Source organism: Balaenoptera ricei, chromosome 15 (assembly GCF_028023285.1).
Source record: "Balaenoptera ricei isolate mBalRic1 chromosome 15, mBalRic1.hap2, whole genome shotgun sequence".
Taxonomy (NCBI): domain Eukaryota; kingdom Metazoa; phylum Chordata; class Mammalia; order Artiodactyla; family Balaenopteridae; genus Balaenoptera; species Balaenoptera ricei.
Genome location: NC_082653.1, coordinates 10,106,206 through 10,126,174, shown reverse-complemented (window position 1 = coordinate 10,126,174; position 19,969 = coordinate 10,106,206). Strand labels below are relative to the sequence as shown.

The 19,969-nt window shown below is 46.2% G+C and overlaps 1 protein-coding gene across 4 annotated transcripts in view; it reads right to left on the bottom strand.

Annotated features, from left to right (window-relative positions):
* The window catches only part of SALL4 (spalt like transcription factor 4), a 107,052-nt gene that overhangs the window by 3,829 nt on the left and 83,254 nt on the right, over positions 1-19,969 (bottom strand). Inside the window, exons 1-2 of one of the 4 annotated variants that reach the window (XM_059896112.1) lie at positions 13,190-13,353; positions 246-2,582 (exon numbers count right to left, since the gene is read on the bottom strand). In XM_059896112.1, coding sequence (XP_059752095.1) covers positions 246-2,582; positions 13,190-13,319 — 2,467 coding nt within the window. In that variant the 5' untranslated portion in view covers positions 13,320-13,353. Of the gene's footprint in view, positions 1-245; positions 2,725-13,189; positions 13,354-19,969 lie in introns of those variants that run through there. The other 3 variants (XM_059896114.1, XM_059896113.1, XM_059896111.1) reach the window with 3 other exon arrangements.

Sequence of the window (19,969 nt, the reverse complement as noted above, 5' to 3'; positions counted from 1 at the left end):
CACCAAAATTAAGTATGCTGTCCACACCCAGCCTGCAAGAACCGTCGTAAATAAAAGCATGTCTCTACTACGACAGAGGTAGTTATTATTGCCCTCTATCCAGAAGTACCCACAGAAAGGCTAATCGCCCTACAGAGGAGCTATTTCACATATACCACACTCTCCATTTGTCAAGTTCAACCCAGGTTCCTTTTGGATGACTCTGTGCCCAGAATGGACCTAAGTTAAATCCAAAGCTCTATCACCTTCCGTCTCAGGGCGGCTGTTCTCGGAGCTGTCCGCTTTGCCACCGGCATCAGGAGACTTGGACTTGACACTCTCCGCTTGGCTATTGGCTGGGGAGACTGCCTGGAAGGACGCGGTCTCCAGGACATCTGGACTTCGGCTTGGATACTCCTGGTCCCCCAGCACTGAGGAGGAAGAGTCGTTGGTCAAGCCATCACTCTCCACTGAACCATTCTCTCGGCTGCTCTGTCGCTGCAGGACAAGACCAGCGAGACCCGTCTTCCCTGGGGCATCTAGGGAAGCCACCGAGGACAGCCCTAGAGTAGGTGATGCCGAGTGGATGCTGGGAAGGGGCATGGGGACCTTCGAGGAGCTGCCAGGGGCCTCCTGGGAGCAGACTTTGTCTACATCGATGCTTTCGACATCGTCGTGACAGACAACGCTTGTACTGCCATTTTCACCGACCATCATTGGCTCGGGACCCGTAAAGTCACAGGGATTCTCCGGCAGAGGCGTGTTGGGAATCTGACCGCCCATGTGCATCCGAATATGCTGCTGCAGCATGACCGCGTTGGTAAACTTCTTCTGGCAGATGGGGCACGAATGCTGCGTCTTTATGGATGTGTTGGTCCGGTGCACCCCGAGGTGCGTCTTCAGGTTGCCTTTGGTGGAGAAGGCTCGACCACAGATCTTACACTGGAACGGCCTCTCCCCGGTGTGGGTGCGGTAATGCATCTTGAGGGAACTTTGGCAGCTTAAGACACGGCGGCATATGAGACATTCGTTGGGGTCGATGGTGGCCTTGTCGATGTTCTCCACCAGCTGCTGCAGTTTCATGGTCTCTGACCCCGGCTCGGGTGTCCCACTCCCTTGGAAGGCACCAACCCTCGGGGAATTATGGTTTAGCCCCACCCCAGGTAGGATGGATCCATCCTCACTTTCCGGAGAAGGCCCGGGCTGCAGGTCGTTGGGCAATGGGCCACCCATGAGGTCCTTGGGGTTAGTCCCCGAAGAGAGATTCTGAGGTAGCCCTACATTGGGGGTCCCCGTCGCAAGGACGGGTTTGTTGTCTAAGGAGAGCCTGGATTCATCTATGGGGCCAGGGCCAGAGAGCGCGTAGGGAAGGCCACTGCCTGCCGCCATCTTGTCGTGGAACTCGGCAAACAGCTGGGGGTTTGCCTTCACCTGGGGATGCCGATGAAAGTGCACCTTGAGGTTGCCCTTGGTGGTGAAGCGGTGGCCGCAGACAGAGCACACGAAGGGTCTCTCTCCGGTGTGGGAGCGGAGGTGGATCTGCAAGGAGCTATCAGTCCCAAAAACCTTGCTACAGTACTTACACTTGTGCTTGTAGAGGACCTCGTCCTTGGGTTTGACATCTACCGGGGAGACACTCGGTGGCTTCCCTTTCCCTTTCTTGGACGGGTCTAACGCCACCGCGGAGAAGGGGCTCTGGAAGAGCACAGAGCCTGGGGCCTGAGGTAGCAACGCCCCCGGGAGACGCGACAGGACGTTGGGGAGCACCCGGGTCCCATCTGGCTTCAGGGCAAAGGGCGTCAGCCCCGGGGACACGGAGCTGGCAGCGGAAGGGATGCTGGTGTGAGGTAGCTTGGCTGGCTTCAAGGTGTCCAGGGGCAAAGCCGGGCTCCCCGCCTTCTGGCTGAGCAGAGCCACAGCCGCCGAAACCTGCTGGGACACGTGGCCGCCCAGCGTCTTCAGGGAGTCGGCTCCGGCCACGCCGCTGGAGTGGAGGGCGTGGGAGGCCCACAGGTTCACCTGCACGCGGATCTGCTCCGTGAGCTGGATTTGCTGGAGCTGCTGCTGCTGCAGACACAGGATCTGCTCGAGGACCCAGGGGATGCTGCTGGCGCCGGGCAGCGGGGCTGGGGGCGCGTCCGCGCCCCGCTGGTTCACGGCCACCTTGGTGCCCCGCAGTGCTTGAAGCGTGACGTTGGTGTTGGCCACTTTGCCTTTGGGTAAATAGCTAATGTCCTGGGGTGTAGGCGGCAGGGCGGCCTCCGTCTTTAAGTACACAACGGACTCTGCCCCCGGCTTCTCCCTCGTGTCCCCTGAGCTGCCACCGTCCTCTCTGTGACCGTCCTTCCTGCTTGGGCTGCGTGGCTGGCGGCTCAGCACAGCCCCGGAGAAGTCTTCTGAAGGCACCGGCCCCTCGCTGTCGTTCATGATGAGGACAGGTGGATTTTTAGTGCAATTTTTCTTATGGTCTAAGAACTCCGAGAAACTGAAGAACTCGGCACAGCATTTCTCACAGATGTGGGTCTCCTCCCGCCGAGGCCTCTTTATCCCTGCTCCGTCCACGTTCACGTCATCGCCACTCTCTGGGGGGTTCATTGGAGTACCTGCGACAAGACAGAAAAAGCTAAGAACTCTACCCAAGAAAGGATGTAGGGCATTTTCTTGAGAAAAACCACAGCTCACAATCCAGAGGGCTTCGTGATCTGCGTCCCAACACGCACAAAACTGTGTAAGGGAACGAGGCATCCAAAGAGTCTCAGTGAACCAATCACTTAGGTAGCGGGTCAAATCATAACGCCCCAAAATGTCCAATCCTAACCCCTGCACCTGTGCAAGTGACCTTCTTTGGGGAGGGGGGGGAATCTTTACAACTGTAATTAGGGTGGGTCCCAAGCCCAGTATCTGGTGTCCTTAAGGAGAAAAGAAAGGGACATGAGACAGAATAAGGCCATGCGAAGCCAAGGCAGGAGTTATGTGGCTTTTATAAGCCAAGGACGGCTGGAAGCCAACAAAAGGTAGGGAGGAGGCCTGGTACAGACTCTCCCTCAGAGGCTCCAAAAGGAACCCTGCAACTCCTAAATTTCAGGTGTCCACCCTCCAGAACTGTGAGAATAAATCTGTCTTAAACCATCTAGTCTGTGCCAACTTATTAAGGCAGCCCTGGGAAACGCATACAATTCATTAAAATAATCCCCTTGGAGCTCTGGCCCTCACCCTCAACTGAGAGCTGGCTTGAAAGCCAAATGGATTTCATGCCACCATAAAATGATGTTGGAAACCTGCTCAATTCATGGCCGCTCATCTCCATCCTGGGCCCATCAAAAGTGAAATTGCAGTAAGTCACTCATTCAGACAATGTGGTAAGTGTACCTTCCCACCAGGGACAATGAAAGTTTAAAGGTGCTAAAAATTATGAGAGCAGTAATAAATTCACCTATAATATGGAGAACCGTACACGGGAAGATCAAGCAGATAGTCCGAGGAGTATTTTCATACAAGAAAAAACACACTGAAAAAAAAAGGAAAGATTGCATGTCCAAGAAAAAAAACTTCACTGACCTTTCTGATTATGAAAAACCTATAGAAATGCCTTAACAGGACATCAAAGGATTAATAAGCCATTAAACAAAGAAAGAAGCCCAAGAAAGGAAGGAAGGGATGGGAATGATGGATTTTATTCCTCACCTTCCATTTGCAACTTCTACTCTGTTACACAAAAATCAAACAACCATCCTATTCTGGGTAGTTCTATTCCTGAAAATGAGTGGTCCCTGGACTTCTTTTGCAGTTGGGTCCTATTTCCTTCACAGTGACTGCTAGTCTGCACGTTAAAATGCCTGTCGGGGAACTGTGCTTTAGCCAGATGCCTGAGTCCTGGCGGGTGGAGAATCTCTAAGCTACTTTATTTTTCTCATTTCTTGCCTAACCTATTATATGTACACCTTACCACTGAGAAGTCATATAGGCACACGTCAGACCCAGCAACTCCAGGTGTGCAGATCCAAACCACAGACATTTGCACACGTATACAAAGATCCATGGAGAGGACTTCCCTGGTGGCGCAGTGGTTAAGAATCCACCTGCCAGTGCAGGGGACACGGGCCGGGAAGATCCCACATGCCGTGGAACAACAAAGCCCGTGCGCCACAACTACTGAGCCTGCGCTCTAGAGCCCATGAGCCACAACTACTGAAGCCTGCACTCCGCAACAAGAGAAGCCACCGCAACAAGCAGCCCCCACTCGCCGCAACTAGAGAAAGCCTGCGCGCAGCAAACAAAGACCCGACACAGCCAAAATAAATAAATAAATAAACTTATTTTTTTAAAAAATCCATGGAGGAAGAAGGATATTTTTCACAGAAATGTTTATAGCCACAAAAGAAAAAAAAAAAGGTAAATTTTGGTTTACCCACAGTACAAAAACGATGCAGAATTTCCGTATGTCCTGACATGGAGACAGAAGTTAGGTGGAACTAGGTTACAGAACGGTTTGTAAGGTGTGACCATTTTTGTTTAAAACAAAACCTATTTGAAATGTACAAATGCATGGGGGTAAGGCCAGGCAGTATCCACTTATCTTTTAAATAAAATGATCACTTTGTAAAGCCAACTAACCCATTTTGCCTCAATTCTTTGGGTGATTACATTTCCCAACAGCATGGATTTTTGACTGAGGAGTCAGTCAACAATTTGGGGAGGGGCTGATCTTGCAACAAAGTGTATTTCTCTTGAGAAAGATCTATGCTTTCCATCAGATTTTCAAACACTGGTTCTTTTACATTTCCGTAGCACGGTGGCCTTAATAAATTGACTTAATTTTTCCTAATTTCAGACTAAATAATCATCAGAAGTTCTGCAAGGTGTATGTGGGTCGGGGGTGAGCCGAGAGAAAGAAAACAGGTCAGGAGCAATCCATGGAAAACAGGTTTGATATGGTGGGCTTACCCCTCAGGATTTCTATTAAATGTGTAAAATCATGACAACCACATAAGTTAGATGCCTGTGTTAAGTGATGTGATTAATTTAACAAATGTTTTTTGAGTGCTGACTGTGAGCCTGGCACCATCCTATGACCTGAAAGTGCAGATACTGTACGTATTCAGTGAACATCAGTTTCTCCACCTTTTCTATTTCAGCGGCTTATCCGGTTACCTGGGCAACTAGGGTTGCTGAACACAATAATGCTTGTACCAGTCATTTAAAGCCTCACTCATTTAACAATACGTCTCGCCTCCTACCGAGTGCAAGGCAGGGGCTACGGGGGCTGATGAAAAGATGAGCAGTCTACCAGCCTCCTGTAGTCCAGACTAGAACCTCCAGGTGCCCTGTGCTCCATACTACACTCATCCAACCCTATTAAACATCAGCCCCATTTATAGATGAGAAAAACAGACTCGGAGGTAATGTGACTTATACCCAAGGCGGCAACACAATGAAAAATCTAGTCATAGATAACTTTTGAGCACTTACTAGGTACCAGGTGTAATTTACATGTTATTAACAACTCTTGAGGTAGAGACTATTATACTTAGCAGAGGGGGAAACTGAGGCACAGAGGACACTAACTTCCCCAAGGTAGGGCATGTGGTAAACTGCGAAGCCAACGTTAAAACCCAGGCACGCAGGACCCAGACCCTCCCTTTGAACTCTTCCTTGATACACTTCCTCCCAAGCATAGTATGTTTCTTCTGTTGAGAGGGGCAACTATCTTTCTTCCCACAGAAACCCCAGGAGGGACAGGAAGCTTGAGGGGTCAGGTTTGGGGGTGTGGGGAGGTTAACTTAGGACACAATACACCCCTGCTACTTCCATGTGGAGTGTAGCAGGTAGGTACCTCCTTCCTTCTGGCCCCACAACTGCTCCAAAGCAATCAAATTTCCAAGAATCAAGTTAAAGATATTCGTCAATTCCCAGAACCCTTAAGATAGTATCTATTGGTACACTTTCCCAAGACTTCTAATGCGGTGTTTGCGGGGTGGTTGTTAAACTGGCACAATCTTTCTGGAAGTACAATCTTGGCAATTTTGTGTCAAGAACTTTAGAAGTGGAACTTAAAAAGTTTCTCTTGGGAGGGAAATACACCAGTAGGCCGGTGCCCATAAATACATACAACTGGGACTTCCCTGGTGGCGCAGTGGTTAAGAATCCGCCTGCCAATGCAGGGGACAAGGGTTCGAGCCCTGCTCAGGGAAGATCCCACATGTCACGGAGCAACTAAGCTCATGAGCCACAACTACTGAGCCCGTGCGCCACAATTACTGAAGCCTGCGCTCTAGAGTCCGCGAGCCACAACTACTGAGCCCGTGTGCCACAACTACTGAAGCCTGCGTGCCTAGAGCCTGTGCTCTGCAACAAGGGAAGCCACTGCAATGAGAAGCCCGCGCACCACAACGAAGAGTAGCCCCCGCTCGCCGCAACTAGAGAAAGCCCGCGCACAGCAACGAAGACCCAACGCAGCCAAAAATAAATAAATAAATAAATGTTTTAAAAAATTTAGAAAAAAATAAATAAATACATACAACTTCTTCAGAGCACAATCCACCAACATCATGATTTTAGTGCAATGCTCCTTCCACCCAGCAATTCCCTTGTTAGGAGTTTACTTTCTGTGATACCAGGATACAGGTTTCATAGTAACAAACAGCCTAAACAAAAAAGGATGCACTCTGGTCCGTCAGTATGGTTCTGATTGAATAAATCAGGGTACAGGAAAAATGACTACTTTGTAGCCTTCAAAAATAAAGTAGATCTTTATTATATATGCTTGCTCTATAAGACAACCGACCAAGACTGATTTCAAGAGGAAAAAAAGTGTAGAGAACAGGATGTATAGATAATGTGCTCCCCCCTCTTTGTGTTTGGGGATAAAGATATAAGTATGTACGTGGGAAACTTTTGAAATAATAGATGCTGTGGCTGGTCCCTGCCTCTTGGAGCACAGGCCTGGGGTGGAAGAGAAACTTTAAAAGGTATACACTTTTGGGGCTTCCCTGGTGGCGCAGTGGTTGAGAATCTGCCTGCCAATGCAGGGGACATGGGTTCAAGCCCTGGTCTGGGAGGATCCCACATGCCGCGGAGCAACTGGGCCCGTGAGCCACAACTACTGAGCCTGCGCGTCTGGAGCCTGTGCTCCGCAACGGGAGAGGCCGCGGTAGTGAGAGGCCCGCGCACCGCGATGAAGAGTGGCCCCCGCTTGCCACAACTAGAGAAAGCCCTCGCACAGAAACGAAGACCCAACACAGCCGAAAATAAATAAATAAATAAATTAATAAAGTTCCTCCAAAAAAAAAAAAAAAAGGTATACACTTTTGGGACTTCCCTGGCGGTGCAGTGGTTAAGACTCCACACTTCCAATGCAGGGGACGCAGGTTCGATCCCTGGTCGGGGAGCCACGTGCCGTGCAGCGTGACCACAAAAAAAAAAATAAATAAATGTATACACTTTTGTACTTTGGCTTCTTTTTAATTAGCATGTTACATCCCTTTTCTCAGCCATTCTACTTCTGGAAATCTCTTAACAAAGCTCATGTACAAATGCTTATTAAGGGCCAAAGCAAAACTACTACCATCCTCCACAAACTGCAACAAAGCACTCACTTCAGACTCCTATACCTTAACTCACTTATCTTCGTAGCCCCGTAAACAAGCATCTTTGTTCCCAATTTGCAAACATGGAAACTAAGACTCAGAAATAACTGCCTCAAGGTGCCATACTGGTAAAACACAAGAGCAGGGATTATACTCTTAAATACTATTGAAGAAGGGAACTAAAGTTAGTGTCCTAATTTATAATTGTTTCTTCTAGAGCAGTTTCTTGAACTTTTTTTCATTTTACCCCTCTAGGAAGGCTTTTAAAGTTTTTTTTCCCTAATCACCCCCCCAAATTTTAATACCACCAATATACTATATTATCTGTTTATGCACTATGGTCCTTTGGAAGGCCACAAACCACTGTAACATCAATAAACATTTCCACCCCCCCCCGCAAAAAAAAACCAATTTTCACCCCCTTGGGGACAATATTCCCTTACTGACAATGCAGGTTTTAAAGGAGATAACTCTTTAAACTGGGGCCAATGAAATTAGACAGGAAAAAAAAAATGGCAACCTTATTTTCACTCAGCTGAATTAAAACTTAACATTTCTTTCAATTATGAGCGTGGGGAACATAACCTCAGCGGTATTTGCAGAACCCATGCCTATGTCATCAACAGAAAGCAGGTATTTTCCTATGATGTCAATGCGGTTGCATTACTGGAAATTCTGGTTACCTGACTGACTGCTAGATCTCCTTTATTGTGTTCATAAAGAAGCACATGTTACTATATCACAAATGTTTTCATTTTTACTAAGTGTTATCTCAATGCAATTTATTTCCTTGGTATTTCTATGTATCTTATTGTATGCATTTAAATACATTCTGTTGAGAAGGGGTGAATGTGGCACAAAAAAGGTTAAGCTCCCTGCCTAGAAGGATCCAACAGTTCCCAAGAGTGATTTACAACCTGAATACCAGCTTGCCTGCACTGTATACACAAGCTTGCCTCTTCTGTAGCCTCCAAGCAATACCGGCAACATCCCACTTGAGTCTTCAAACAGCAGGAGCTCTGTTTGCTGGTGCAGTAAAAAGTACTTCGACATCCAGACCACCACTGGCAAATACTGAAAGCGTATTTGCCAAAGAGTAAGCGGACTCTGTTATGAACAATCGCTGGGTATGCTTAAGTTAACCCTTCCCAAAAGGAAAAAGCAAAGTTCAGAGGGATTACACAGCAACTAGATCTTCCATCCTTCCACCCCACCCCCACTCCGAATTTTAGGAATGTTATCTCTCAGCATCTAGTTATCCAATAAGTTGGAAGAATGCAGTAAACCCAGCAGGGGGCTTAGATTCAATCACTGCCAAATGGATAGAAAATACTCTTACTATTGTATAGGAAGAAAGCTCATCTGCCAGAGGCCAATCAAATTCTGGAGCCAGTGAAAATGCTTAAGAAACAAACCTGTGTATCTCCAGAAAAGCATTATGCCTCAAGCTTATCTCCCCCCCCCCCATTCCTATATTAAAAGAACTACAATGAGCAGATTATCTAGAGTACATAAACATCTTCTACCCCACCCCCACCGGTAGGATAACTGCTTACCAAAAAACAAAAGGAAACTGAGATGTCCTTAAGTACTGAACCAGTTCAAAGAAACTGGTTTACCAGTTTAATTTTACATCTGAATTCAGCAATCCGAGAAACACTTAAGGAACAAGCCCTTAACTCAATTTGTAGGTGGCAAATTAGAGCAGTAATTAACTTTCTATTTAATTAAGGTACAAAAAAAAATTGTTCCAAATGGTCTTGGATCAAAATTCAAGTTGGCTGAAAAGGAAAAGGAAAAGAATCAAAGTTTCTTTGGGCTAAGGTGTGCGAGCTCTGCTATTTACGCTGTAGAGATACGTCCCATATTGCCTCAACTGGAGCTCATCTTTTAAGCAATTTGTAAACTCCATGAAGGCAGGAGCTTTTGCTGCCTCCTTCCCCAGATCCCCCTAGAACAAAGCCTGACATAGACTTGAAATCTAGAAAAAAAAAATAGATGGCAATGATCAGAGATTCAGTTCTTACATGGATTTAGAGCTTTTAAAATTTTTAGATGCTTTTTTAAACAATCAAAAGCACAACAGGTTAAGGATGATGAAAAAGGGAGTATCTTGAACTCTTCCCATCATTTTTTCCAAGGCAGTAAAGCCCAGAGCACCAAATGCAAACTCTGCTTTATTTTCGACTTGCTTCCCAGGACCTCTTATTCTAAAGCCTGCAAAGGCACATCTCAAAAATTAAAAGGGAGGAGGAGAGATAACACTCAACCAGCCGAACACTCACCATAGCTCCCTCATCTGATAGAAAATCCCATCCCATAACCAACTCTTCTAAAACCACGATAAACACAGCTTCTTGGATTTAGAGCAAGGCTCAAATCAAACAGGACAAGGCAACCCTGGGCAAGCCATTGCAACCAGGAGTTAAAGTTTACTCTAAAATGAGTAAAAATGAGGATTACAGATAATGTCGTTGAGGTCCCCAGCCTGGTGTCTGGCACACAGTAGGCTACAGATAAAACTGCAGAATTATCTCAACTTGGCAGTTCAGTGCCATCTTGACACAATAAAAAATAAAACATTGTTATTTTGAACAAAATTAATTACTGATCGCATTTCCAGCACACAGTGGGTCTTGTATAGTTGAAACTATCTAAATAAACAGCATGCTTCATCTCCATGGTACAGAGGAAGAACCCAAAAGCTCAGAAATCAAGGTTACACAGCTGAAAGTCATACAACCAGATTGGAATGCACACCTCACTCTAAAATCTTACGAAAACCTAACTTCATTTAAAAAGAGGAAGCATTAACTCTATCCCTCCCTCCCAAGATGGCTCCCCAACTCCCCACCGTGGGAAGGCAGCAGAGGCTTGAAGGACCAACTAGCATTGACTTGTGCAATTTCTTTTTAATGGAACAAAAGCGGTGTGGGCAAGTTGTAGCCCCTTTCAGAAACTCAGATGGAAACACAGAAAGTCGGCCTGCAACATTAACTAACGCTTCGATCAACAAGATTTCCCTCTCCCTCTATTAAAATATAAGCTCCCAAGTGCCCTATTCTCAGAATCCTTACCGCCAATGTAGGTCATTTCAGTTTAGAAACTGGGGCTAGGCAGTTATTTGAAATTTGGGAATCTTAATCGTTGATGGCTGTAATCCAGTTTAGCACAAAGGGCATTTGAAACTCTTTTGAGAAAATGCTAATTTTCCTGTATGTAGCCTGAGTCCCCTGACCACCTGCAGATTTTTTGATCTGCTAATTTTTTGCCGGACTTCATTTTCCTCCCGCAAAAAGTACATTCTTTATAAGTGGGTCTCAAATTGGTTTTGCAAAATAAGACCAGTCTAAACTGGATTTTTAAAATGATACATACAGGCTGCTCAAATACAAAATGCATCAGTTAAAATGTACTGCTTGGGAAAGCTACCTTCTGTCCCATGGTGGCAACTGGGGGACTCTGCAAACACATTCGAGGATCGAAGAATTCTTTCCAAGAATTCCAAAGACTTGGCAAAGAAAACCCGGCACAGCCAGGGATAGCTCAAGCAACCGACTGGAGTCCCTAGCCCAGCCCAGCGCTCTCCATCCCCCTGCCCCAGCCTGTCCCACCCATCAGGTGTGAGCCGGTACCTGCGAAGGGACCCGCCTCTCAGCAAAGGGCGAGGTTCCAGGCTGGGCCTCCAGGGGGCGCCCGCGCGCAGCTCGGCCGTCCACTCCAACCCAAGCGATCAATAGCAACTCCCCCTCCCAAATCGTGGAGGGAGCGCACAGCCAGGCCCGCGATCCTAACCAGCTCGGGTTAACTGATTGCAAACTCCAGCTACCGTTAATTTAAGAAGCTCCCCCTAAGGTGCCAAACACCACCAAAAGCCCCACTTGAGCGCGCCCACCCAAAATGAAGCGGGTAGGGGGAAGGGGAGGTCAGAGCAGGACCAGGGGAGGGGTCAGAGCCAGGAGCTCGCCCCTCCTCTCGGGAGGAAGCGGGCGGGCAGAGGGTTAACCCTTTTGTTCCAGGTGGGCCAGGCAACGAAGTCTCTCCATTCTCCCCCCCACTCCCCCTCCCAAGGCACAAAGAGAGTCCACTCTCCTCCGACCTTGGGTGCACGCTGCCCTGACCATCGGACGCCCGAAAACGCACAGCCGCCCCCTCGGTCAAGCCGATCTCTTTAATTTGCCCTGGAAAAATGTTATTTGGGGGGAAAATAGGGATTTACATTATATTACAAATTTAGGAAATTTACCACATTCCCTCCCCGAAATAAAAGGTACGGTAAACAAAACGTAGCGACTGTTTTCCCATCGGAGTTGCGGCTCGGAGAGTCTGGGGTTGCCGCGCACACCCCCATTACGGGCTGGGAAATTAGAAAGCAGGCGGCGAGAGGAGAGAAGCCACCAACAAGGCCCAAGAGGACGTTAAAAACGCCCCCTCCCCCCACGCGTACGCGAAAAACTTATCAGGCGACAATTTGGCGGGCCAGGACGGAGGGGAGATAGTGGGAAATCGACTGGCTCCTAAAGCCCCCTGGGTTACATGATTAGGAAGAGAGGAGTTTGCTCGGCCGCTCCCGACCGGGCTGGGGGTCCCGAACTCCTCCAGACCCTGTAGACGCGCGGCGCGGAAGCGTGGGCCGGGTCAGCCCCCAGAGCTCGCCCTGGCCACGACCGCCCAGCCCTGGCCCGACCTCTCCCCTCTGGCCCCCCGGGGCGCGCGTTTGGAAAGCCGGGCGCCCTAGAAAAGCCACGCAAAACGCCAGGCTGGTGCACCCCAGCGGGGCTGCTGTGCGCCCGCGACCCCCGCCCCTGGGGGCCCGCACCCCTCCCGCCGGCCGCGGTTTATTTTTAGGAAGTCGGAAATCAAAGATGGCTGGAGGTCAGGCCCCGAAAGGTTAGGGCGAAGATCGGCAGGCGGCGTAGCCCCGGGAGAAAAGAGGAAAACCAAAAAAGAAATTTTTTTTAAAAAGGAAAATACTGTGCTCTTCTCCTCCACCTCTTCGGGCCCTCCAATCCCCTCCGCAGCGCTGGTGGCCCGCACCCCAGCTCCTGGGGGTGGGGAGAGGTCGCGCCCCCTCCCCCCTCTTGGCCCGGGAGGGGCGCGTGCAACAGATCGTGCTCCCCCGGGAGGTCTTCCTAGGGTGCGCCCCTTCCCCAGCCTCCTACAAAGACCCTAACGGGTGAGGGAAAGAGTGGGGACCCCCGGGGTCTTTCTTTTAAAAAGCAGCGCCAGGGAGGGAGGAGGGGAGCCTAAGTTACAAGTGGGGGGGAGGCTACTAGTGAGGGGAGTGGAACCAATTACGAGAGGGGCAGAGGACAAGGAGAAGGGAACCTTTCAGGAATGAGGGACACAGGAGAGGCTGGGGGTCAATTTTACAATAAGAGCGAGACCTGGGGGTGAAACTTACACAAGAGGGGAGAAGCGATAAAAGGGGAGAAGTGTAAAATTAACGAGGGTGGGGGTGGGGAATGAGGCTGCCGCTCTCCTCTGGAACTAACTGAGCCCCCAGATCTCGGTTCCACAGCCTGCGGTGGTAGCCGTTGGCTCCCCAAAGTCCGCGCCTTCGAGCGTCCCGCGAACGTCCCGGAAACTGCCCGCCCGGGGCGTGCGCCCCCAGCCCCACTCACCCGGCTCCCCCGCCGCCGGCGCCGCTGCGGCCGCATCTGCAAACTCCGGGGCCGGCTGCTGCGGCTGCTGTTCGCCCTGGTCCTCCTCCGAGTTGATGTGTTGGGGTTTCGCCTGCTTGCGCCTCGACATGGTGCGAGCATCGGGGCGCCTGGAGAGCCGCGGTTATTTGCCCACTCCGCCACAAATTCCTGGAGTTGGGAAATTTACCCCCCTTCGGCCGGAACGCGCATGTCCCAGTAATTATTATTATCAATAATGCATTGCGATTTATCATGAGCCCTGACAGCTGATTGGCCTGGGTCCAAGACCTCAGAGATCATTTAAATAGGCCCTCATTGATCAGGGAGGGGCGAGGCATTCTGGGCTTTGTAGTCCGGCCCTACAAGCGACAAAGGCGTGTTCCTCGAGGGAGAGCAACTAATTAGCATCCGGGCTCAGATTGGCTGGATCGTGGACGAAATCCGAGGGGGACCCATCCTCGCTTCAGCTATCTGAGTCCTTGGAGAGAAAAAGAAAAATGATTGTGTATTTACTAAAAACTTGGAGCTTCCGTAACAGTTTTGGAACGAGCGTATTCGGTAGTGTGCTCCAAAAATTACTTTTGTAAGGTTGATATCCTCGCAAGCCGGGGAGGAAGGTCTTTTCAGTGAAATATTTTGCCTCAGTGTTTACATCTACCAAAAGACAAAAAAACAAAAACAAAACAAAACAAAAAACTGAGATTTGACCCGTGTCCCCTCCCATCTACTTTTTCACTGAAATGTTTAAATTGAGTCTGGAGGTATCTGAAGAATGGTAAATGGTGGTATATTCAACCTTCCCACCCCATCTCAACTCTTAAGGTGGCCTTCAAATTTCCCAAATTTCAGATTATCCCCTCACCATGATATATTTCCTTTAAATGCTAAATAATAACCTCCAGGATTCATACTCAAAAGGTTTGGTTTACTGTCAGTGCAGACCTTGATTTTTGGTTTGGGTTTTGGGTTTTGTTTTTTTTTAATTTAAAATGACTAGATACTAAATATAGAAAAGGTAGATTAAAAGCAAATATAGTCAGAGATAATATCAAAACAAGGAGGGACTGCACTTTTTCCCCACAAGCCATAAATGTCTGATAACATCATTTTATTACTGAGACAATCCTCTTACATCTCCCATGGATCAGCAATGGGCATTGTCATAGTAACTGGGTGTTGCCAAAGTAATCATTATCGGAATTTTTTGCAATATGGACTTTACTATGGAAAAGATGTGTAGTTCAAAGTGATTGCATCATCCTGACTCGGAGATGCCTGGAATTTTCTAAAATTGTGTATGTGTGTATAATATTATATGTATACACACCTCTACAGTAAATCTCTATATTTTATTCCATTAACTGCCTTGCATGATGTAAATGCTCAATAAATGTTGAATAAATGATGAAATCTTCAGCCTTCTAAGTCTTTGATTAGTGTTTCCCTAGTGCCTCTGGGCATGCGTCTGTATTTAGCATTTACTTCATTGTAAGGAACTGTGCAATTATAGACCCTTCCTCCACATTTGTGCATTGCATTTTCTTGATTAGTTATTCATCAGGTTCCCAGCTTGTTAGAGTTTCTTGTAAGCTCATTGGGAATGCAAGCAAAATAGAATGCTAAGCTGATAAATATGTTCACCTGGGTGTTTGGACAACCCAAGGCAGAAAATAAATCAGCTTGATCATCTTTTTGATATTCATGGCCATCAATAAAAACTTACTGAAGGAAGGAAGGTTAAGCTCCAATTTTTGAGTCTTTGTTTGAAAATGCTTGGCATTGTTTTAAGTCCCCTAAACCAAAAAAGATAGAATTACAGTCAACAGCCCAAGTTGGAAAAGTAAGAATTTGGTTTAATAATACATGGAAGCTGTTTAGAATTCTCATACTGAGTAAAAAAGCCAATTAACAACTGCCTCACTGACTAATCTGCTTATATTCCCAACACCTTTTCTGTGTAAGGTGGTGTGGTAGATGTAATTTACCAATCTAAATGCATGTGCACTAGGTTTACAGCTCAAGAAATGTTAGTGGTTTAAGGAAAACTTCATTTAAGATATAGTTGTTTATACTTATTTTAGTTGGTGATAGTGAAAACACGATGCCATTTCTGCTTAGAACAAGGTATTAAAATTATGCCACTTGAGTCTCCAAGTGATAATAATAATAATTGATTGAGCTCCTGGTATGTGCCACAGGCTGCACTAAATGCACACTTTCTCCTTTTATCTTCCAAGAGAGATTGGCATTGTTTTGTCCATTTTGAAAATGAGGAAACTGAGGTTTAAGGACGTGAAATAACTTAATTAGGAAGTGGATGAGCTCAATCCCTAAGCCCGATTTCAAAATTCTTTTATCACATCCCAATGCTTGTCGTTCAGTGGTAGCTGAATATGGACAAGATAGCTAAACAAGAAAAAATTGTGGTAAAAGAAAACATATGTTAAATTAAGCCTGTCCTGAAAAATCCACAGTCTGTGGAAATAACTTCTACAGAGAAAGTCAAAGAGAAGTTTTCCCCAAAGGAAAACCTTCCATGAATATTATATTAAGAAAAGAAAGGCACAGTACACTTTTTGAATCTACTTCCAACTGATGAGCCAGGAGCTAGTAAGCTAGAGGTGAAGTAAGACCCTAGAACAAAGGCGGGGGGGGGGGCGGGCAGTAAATAGAGCATGGCAGGGCAGAAGGCCAGTCCCTAATCCACGGTAATTTTTTGGATGATTTAATATTCCCTAAGACCAAAAGACCTGGGTGTGATCAGAGTCAGGGGGGAAAAAAATATCATTGTAAAGGATGGTATTAAACTTTGTAATGCCTTTTGTTAGGTGACTGGGTTTATGTATAATCCAGTCCTTCTCACTGTTTGCCACAGGCAGAAATTGTTGGAAATCGACTTCTTGTTATATCTTTCCTCAAGCAGTCTATGAACATTGAGGCTTTACTGTGTCTAAGGGTATCTGGGATACATAATCCCATTTCAGCTTCATTAAAATCCTTTTTTATTCCCATTTCATCCATGGCAAAACAAACTCAAAGCTCCCATCAGCGCCTCGTGGGTACTAACAGTTGTATGCTGAATATATGAATTCAGGAACTTTCCAGTTAAGGGTATAGGTCCCTGTGGAACTCAGACCTTCCAACTCTGTCCACAAAATCCCACCTTTGCTCTGCAAGGAACTTTCTTCCCTTCTACTCTTTACCCCTCTTCACCTGCCCACTTCTACTAAGCCTCCAGTCTCAGTTCAAATGTTTCTTCCTAAAACCGGCTTTTTCTCATCCAAATTAGAACGGTCTCACCTATTAGTGTCGATCTGCTAGAAGCTGGTTCTTTCCTTTTATAGCATAGTTCAAAGTTTATAATTATAGATTGAATTGTCTATGTATTTATTACTTGTTTTTCACACTGCAGGCTCCACAAGGGCAGACACCTTCACCACTATGTCCTAAGCACTTAGCCACGGTAACAGAACACAGAAGTCACAATAAATGAACTTGGAGAATGACTTTGGAGACCTGAATATAAAATAGAGTATTAAGGGACTTCCCTGGTGGCTCAGTGGATAAGACTCCGCACTCCCAACTTCAGGGGGCCTGGGTTCGATCCCTGGTCAGGGAACTAGATCCCACATGCATGCCGCAACTGAGAGTTCACATGCCTGCATGCCGCAACTAAGGAGCCCACGAGCTGCAACTGAGATCCAGCGCAACCAAATAAATAAATAAATATTTAAAATAAAATAAAATAGAGTATTAAAAGGCAATTACTGTTGGTGGAAATGTAAAATGGTGCAACTGTTGTGGAAAATAGTATGGCAGTTTCTTAAAAAAATTAAACGTAGAATTACGGTAGGATCCAGCATTTCCACTTCTGGATATACATCTGAAAGAACTGAAAGCAGGGACATGAAGAGATACTTGTTCACCCAAATTCATAGCAGCATTATTCACAAGAGCTAAAAGGTGGACATAACCCAAGAGTCCATCAACAAATGAATGGATAAACAAAATGTGGTGTATACATACAATGGAATATTATTCAGCCTTAAAAATGAAAGAAATTCTGGGACTTCCCTGGTGATGCAGTGGTTAAGACTCCACGCCCCCAATGCAGGGGGCCCGGGTTCGATACCTGGTCAGGGAACTAGATCCCACATACATGCTACAACTAAGAATTCACATGCCTCAGGTAAGGAGTCAGCGAGCCACAGCTAAGACCTGGTGCAACCAAATAAATAAATAAATATTTTTTTTAAAAATGAAAGAAACTCTGCCTTGCTACAGCCTGGATGAACCTTGAAGACATCATGCTAAGGGAAATAAGCCAGTCACAAAAAAGACAAATACTGTGTGATTCCACTTCTATGAGGTACCTAGAGAAGTCAAATTCATGGAGATAGAAATTAGAGGGGTGATTCCCAGGGGATGGGTGGAGGGGGAAATGGGGAGTTATTGTTTAATGTGTATGGAGTTTCAGTTTTGCAAAATGGAAGGAGTTCTGGAGATTGCACAATAATGCGAAATGTTCTTCATACCACTGAAGAGTTCACTTAAAGATGGTTAAATGGTAAAATTTTATGTTATGTGTATTTTACCACAATTGGGGAAAAAAGGCAATTACAAACTGATGGTTGCCTAACTATATACATTTATTAAAAATCACTGAAATGTACACCTATAATGGGTGAATTTTATGATATGTACAGTGTATCTAATAAAGTTGTTTTTGGTCAGAAGAGCCTTCATCAAAAAGTCTACAAATAATAAATTCTGGAGATGGTGTGGAGAAAAGGGAACCCTCATACACTGTTGGTGAGAATGTAAATTGATACAGCCACTATGGAGAACAGTATGGAGGTTCCTTAAAAAACTAAAAATAGAACTACCATATGACCCAGCAATACCACTACTGGGCATATACTCAGAGAAAACCATAATTCAAAAAGAGTCATGTACCACAATGTTCATTGCAGATCTATTTACAATAGACAGGACATGGAAGCAACCTAAGTGTCCATCGACAGATGAATGGATAAAGAAGATGTAGCACATATATACAATGGAATATTACTCAGCCATAAAAAGAAATGAAATTGGGGCTTCCCTGGTGGCACAGTGGTTAAGAATCCGCCTGCCAATGCAGGGGACACAGGTTCAAGCCCTGGTCCGGGAAGATCCCACATGCCGCGGAGCAACTAAGCCCGTGTGCCACAACTACTGAGCCTGCGTGCCACAACTACTGAAGCCTGCGTGCCTAGAGCCCATGCTCCACAACGAGAGAAGCCACCGCAATGAGAAGCCTGCACACTGCAATTAAGAGGGGCCCCCACTCGCCACAACTAGAGAAAGCCCACGTGCAGCCACAAAGACCCAACACAGCCAAAAATAAATAAACTTTAAAAAAAAAAAAGAAATGAAATTGAGTTATTTGTAGTGAGGTGGATGGACCTAGGGTCTGACATACAGAGTGAAGTAAGTCAGAAAGAGAAAAACAAATACCGTATGCTAACATATATATATGGAATCTAAAAAAAAGGAAAAAAAAAAAGGTCATGAAGAACCTGGGGCAAGACGGGAATAAAGACGCAGACCTACTAGAGAATGGACTTGAGGACATGGGGAGGGGGTCCAAAGCTGGGACCAAGTGAGAGAGTGGCATGGACATATATACACTACCAAATGTAAAATAGATAGCTAGTGGGAAGCAGCCGCATAGCACAGGGAGATCAGCTCAGTGCTTTGTGACCAGCTAGAAGAGTGGGATAGGGAGGGTGGGAGGGAGGGAGACGCAAGAGGGAAGAGATATGGGGATATATGTATATGTATAACTGATTCACTTTGTTATAAAGCAGAAACTAACACAATTATACTCCAATAAAAATGTTAAAAAAAAAAAAAAAGAAGGCAATTAGGGGGAGTTCCCTGGTGGTCCAGTGGTTAGGACTCGGCAGCTTTCACTACCAGGGCCCAGGTTCAATCCCTGGTCGGGGGCCTAAGATCCCGCAAGCCACGCAGCCAAAAAAAAAAAAAAAGGCAATTAGATATTTGGTTGTCCCTATAATTGAAAGGGCCATAATTACATGTGTGGTTTTTTTCCTATGTGGGATTCCCAGCATCTTAAGCTTGAAAAACTGAAATGGCAAGGCTGGTGTCCGTAAATCATGTTCTGCCACTGCAAAAGTATTGCCCCTTTGGGTCTCTAATTATTCATGCCAGGAAATGGTCAAGTGGACCGATGTGGTAACCGCTGCTGCTTTAATTTGGGAAATACACAGTTTGGAGTCGGGAAGTATAAAGAGTGGCTTTTTTCTCAACATGGACCAACCTCTTGGAGGCTCTGGACTCATCAATTTGATATCTGCCTGCCTCAAAGAGAAGGCTTTATATGTCTGGAAACAGCTGCTGAAATCTAGAGATTTAGAAGTTGAGCTAAAGTTGCTTCAGAAATCATGCTTGTAATTCACTGGGAGTGCTTTCTTATGGGGCCAAACATCCACTTTCCTGAGTGTCCTGGCCCAGAGCCCTTCTACTGGGATGATTAATAAGTGCAAAGTCTGGCTAATTGCAATCATCACCACTTAACTGATGATACTGCCTCCTCGTTTGATATCTCTCTGCTTGTTGCCATTTTATCACTCCCAAATTGGTACTGAACAATTTCTAGCTCCAATTAGTCTTCCCGGTTAATATATCCCCTGATATGTTGAAGCCCACAACTGTGTACTCAAAAAGAGAAAAAAAGTAAAACTATTCCAGCAA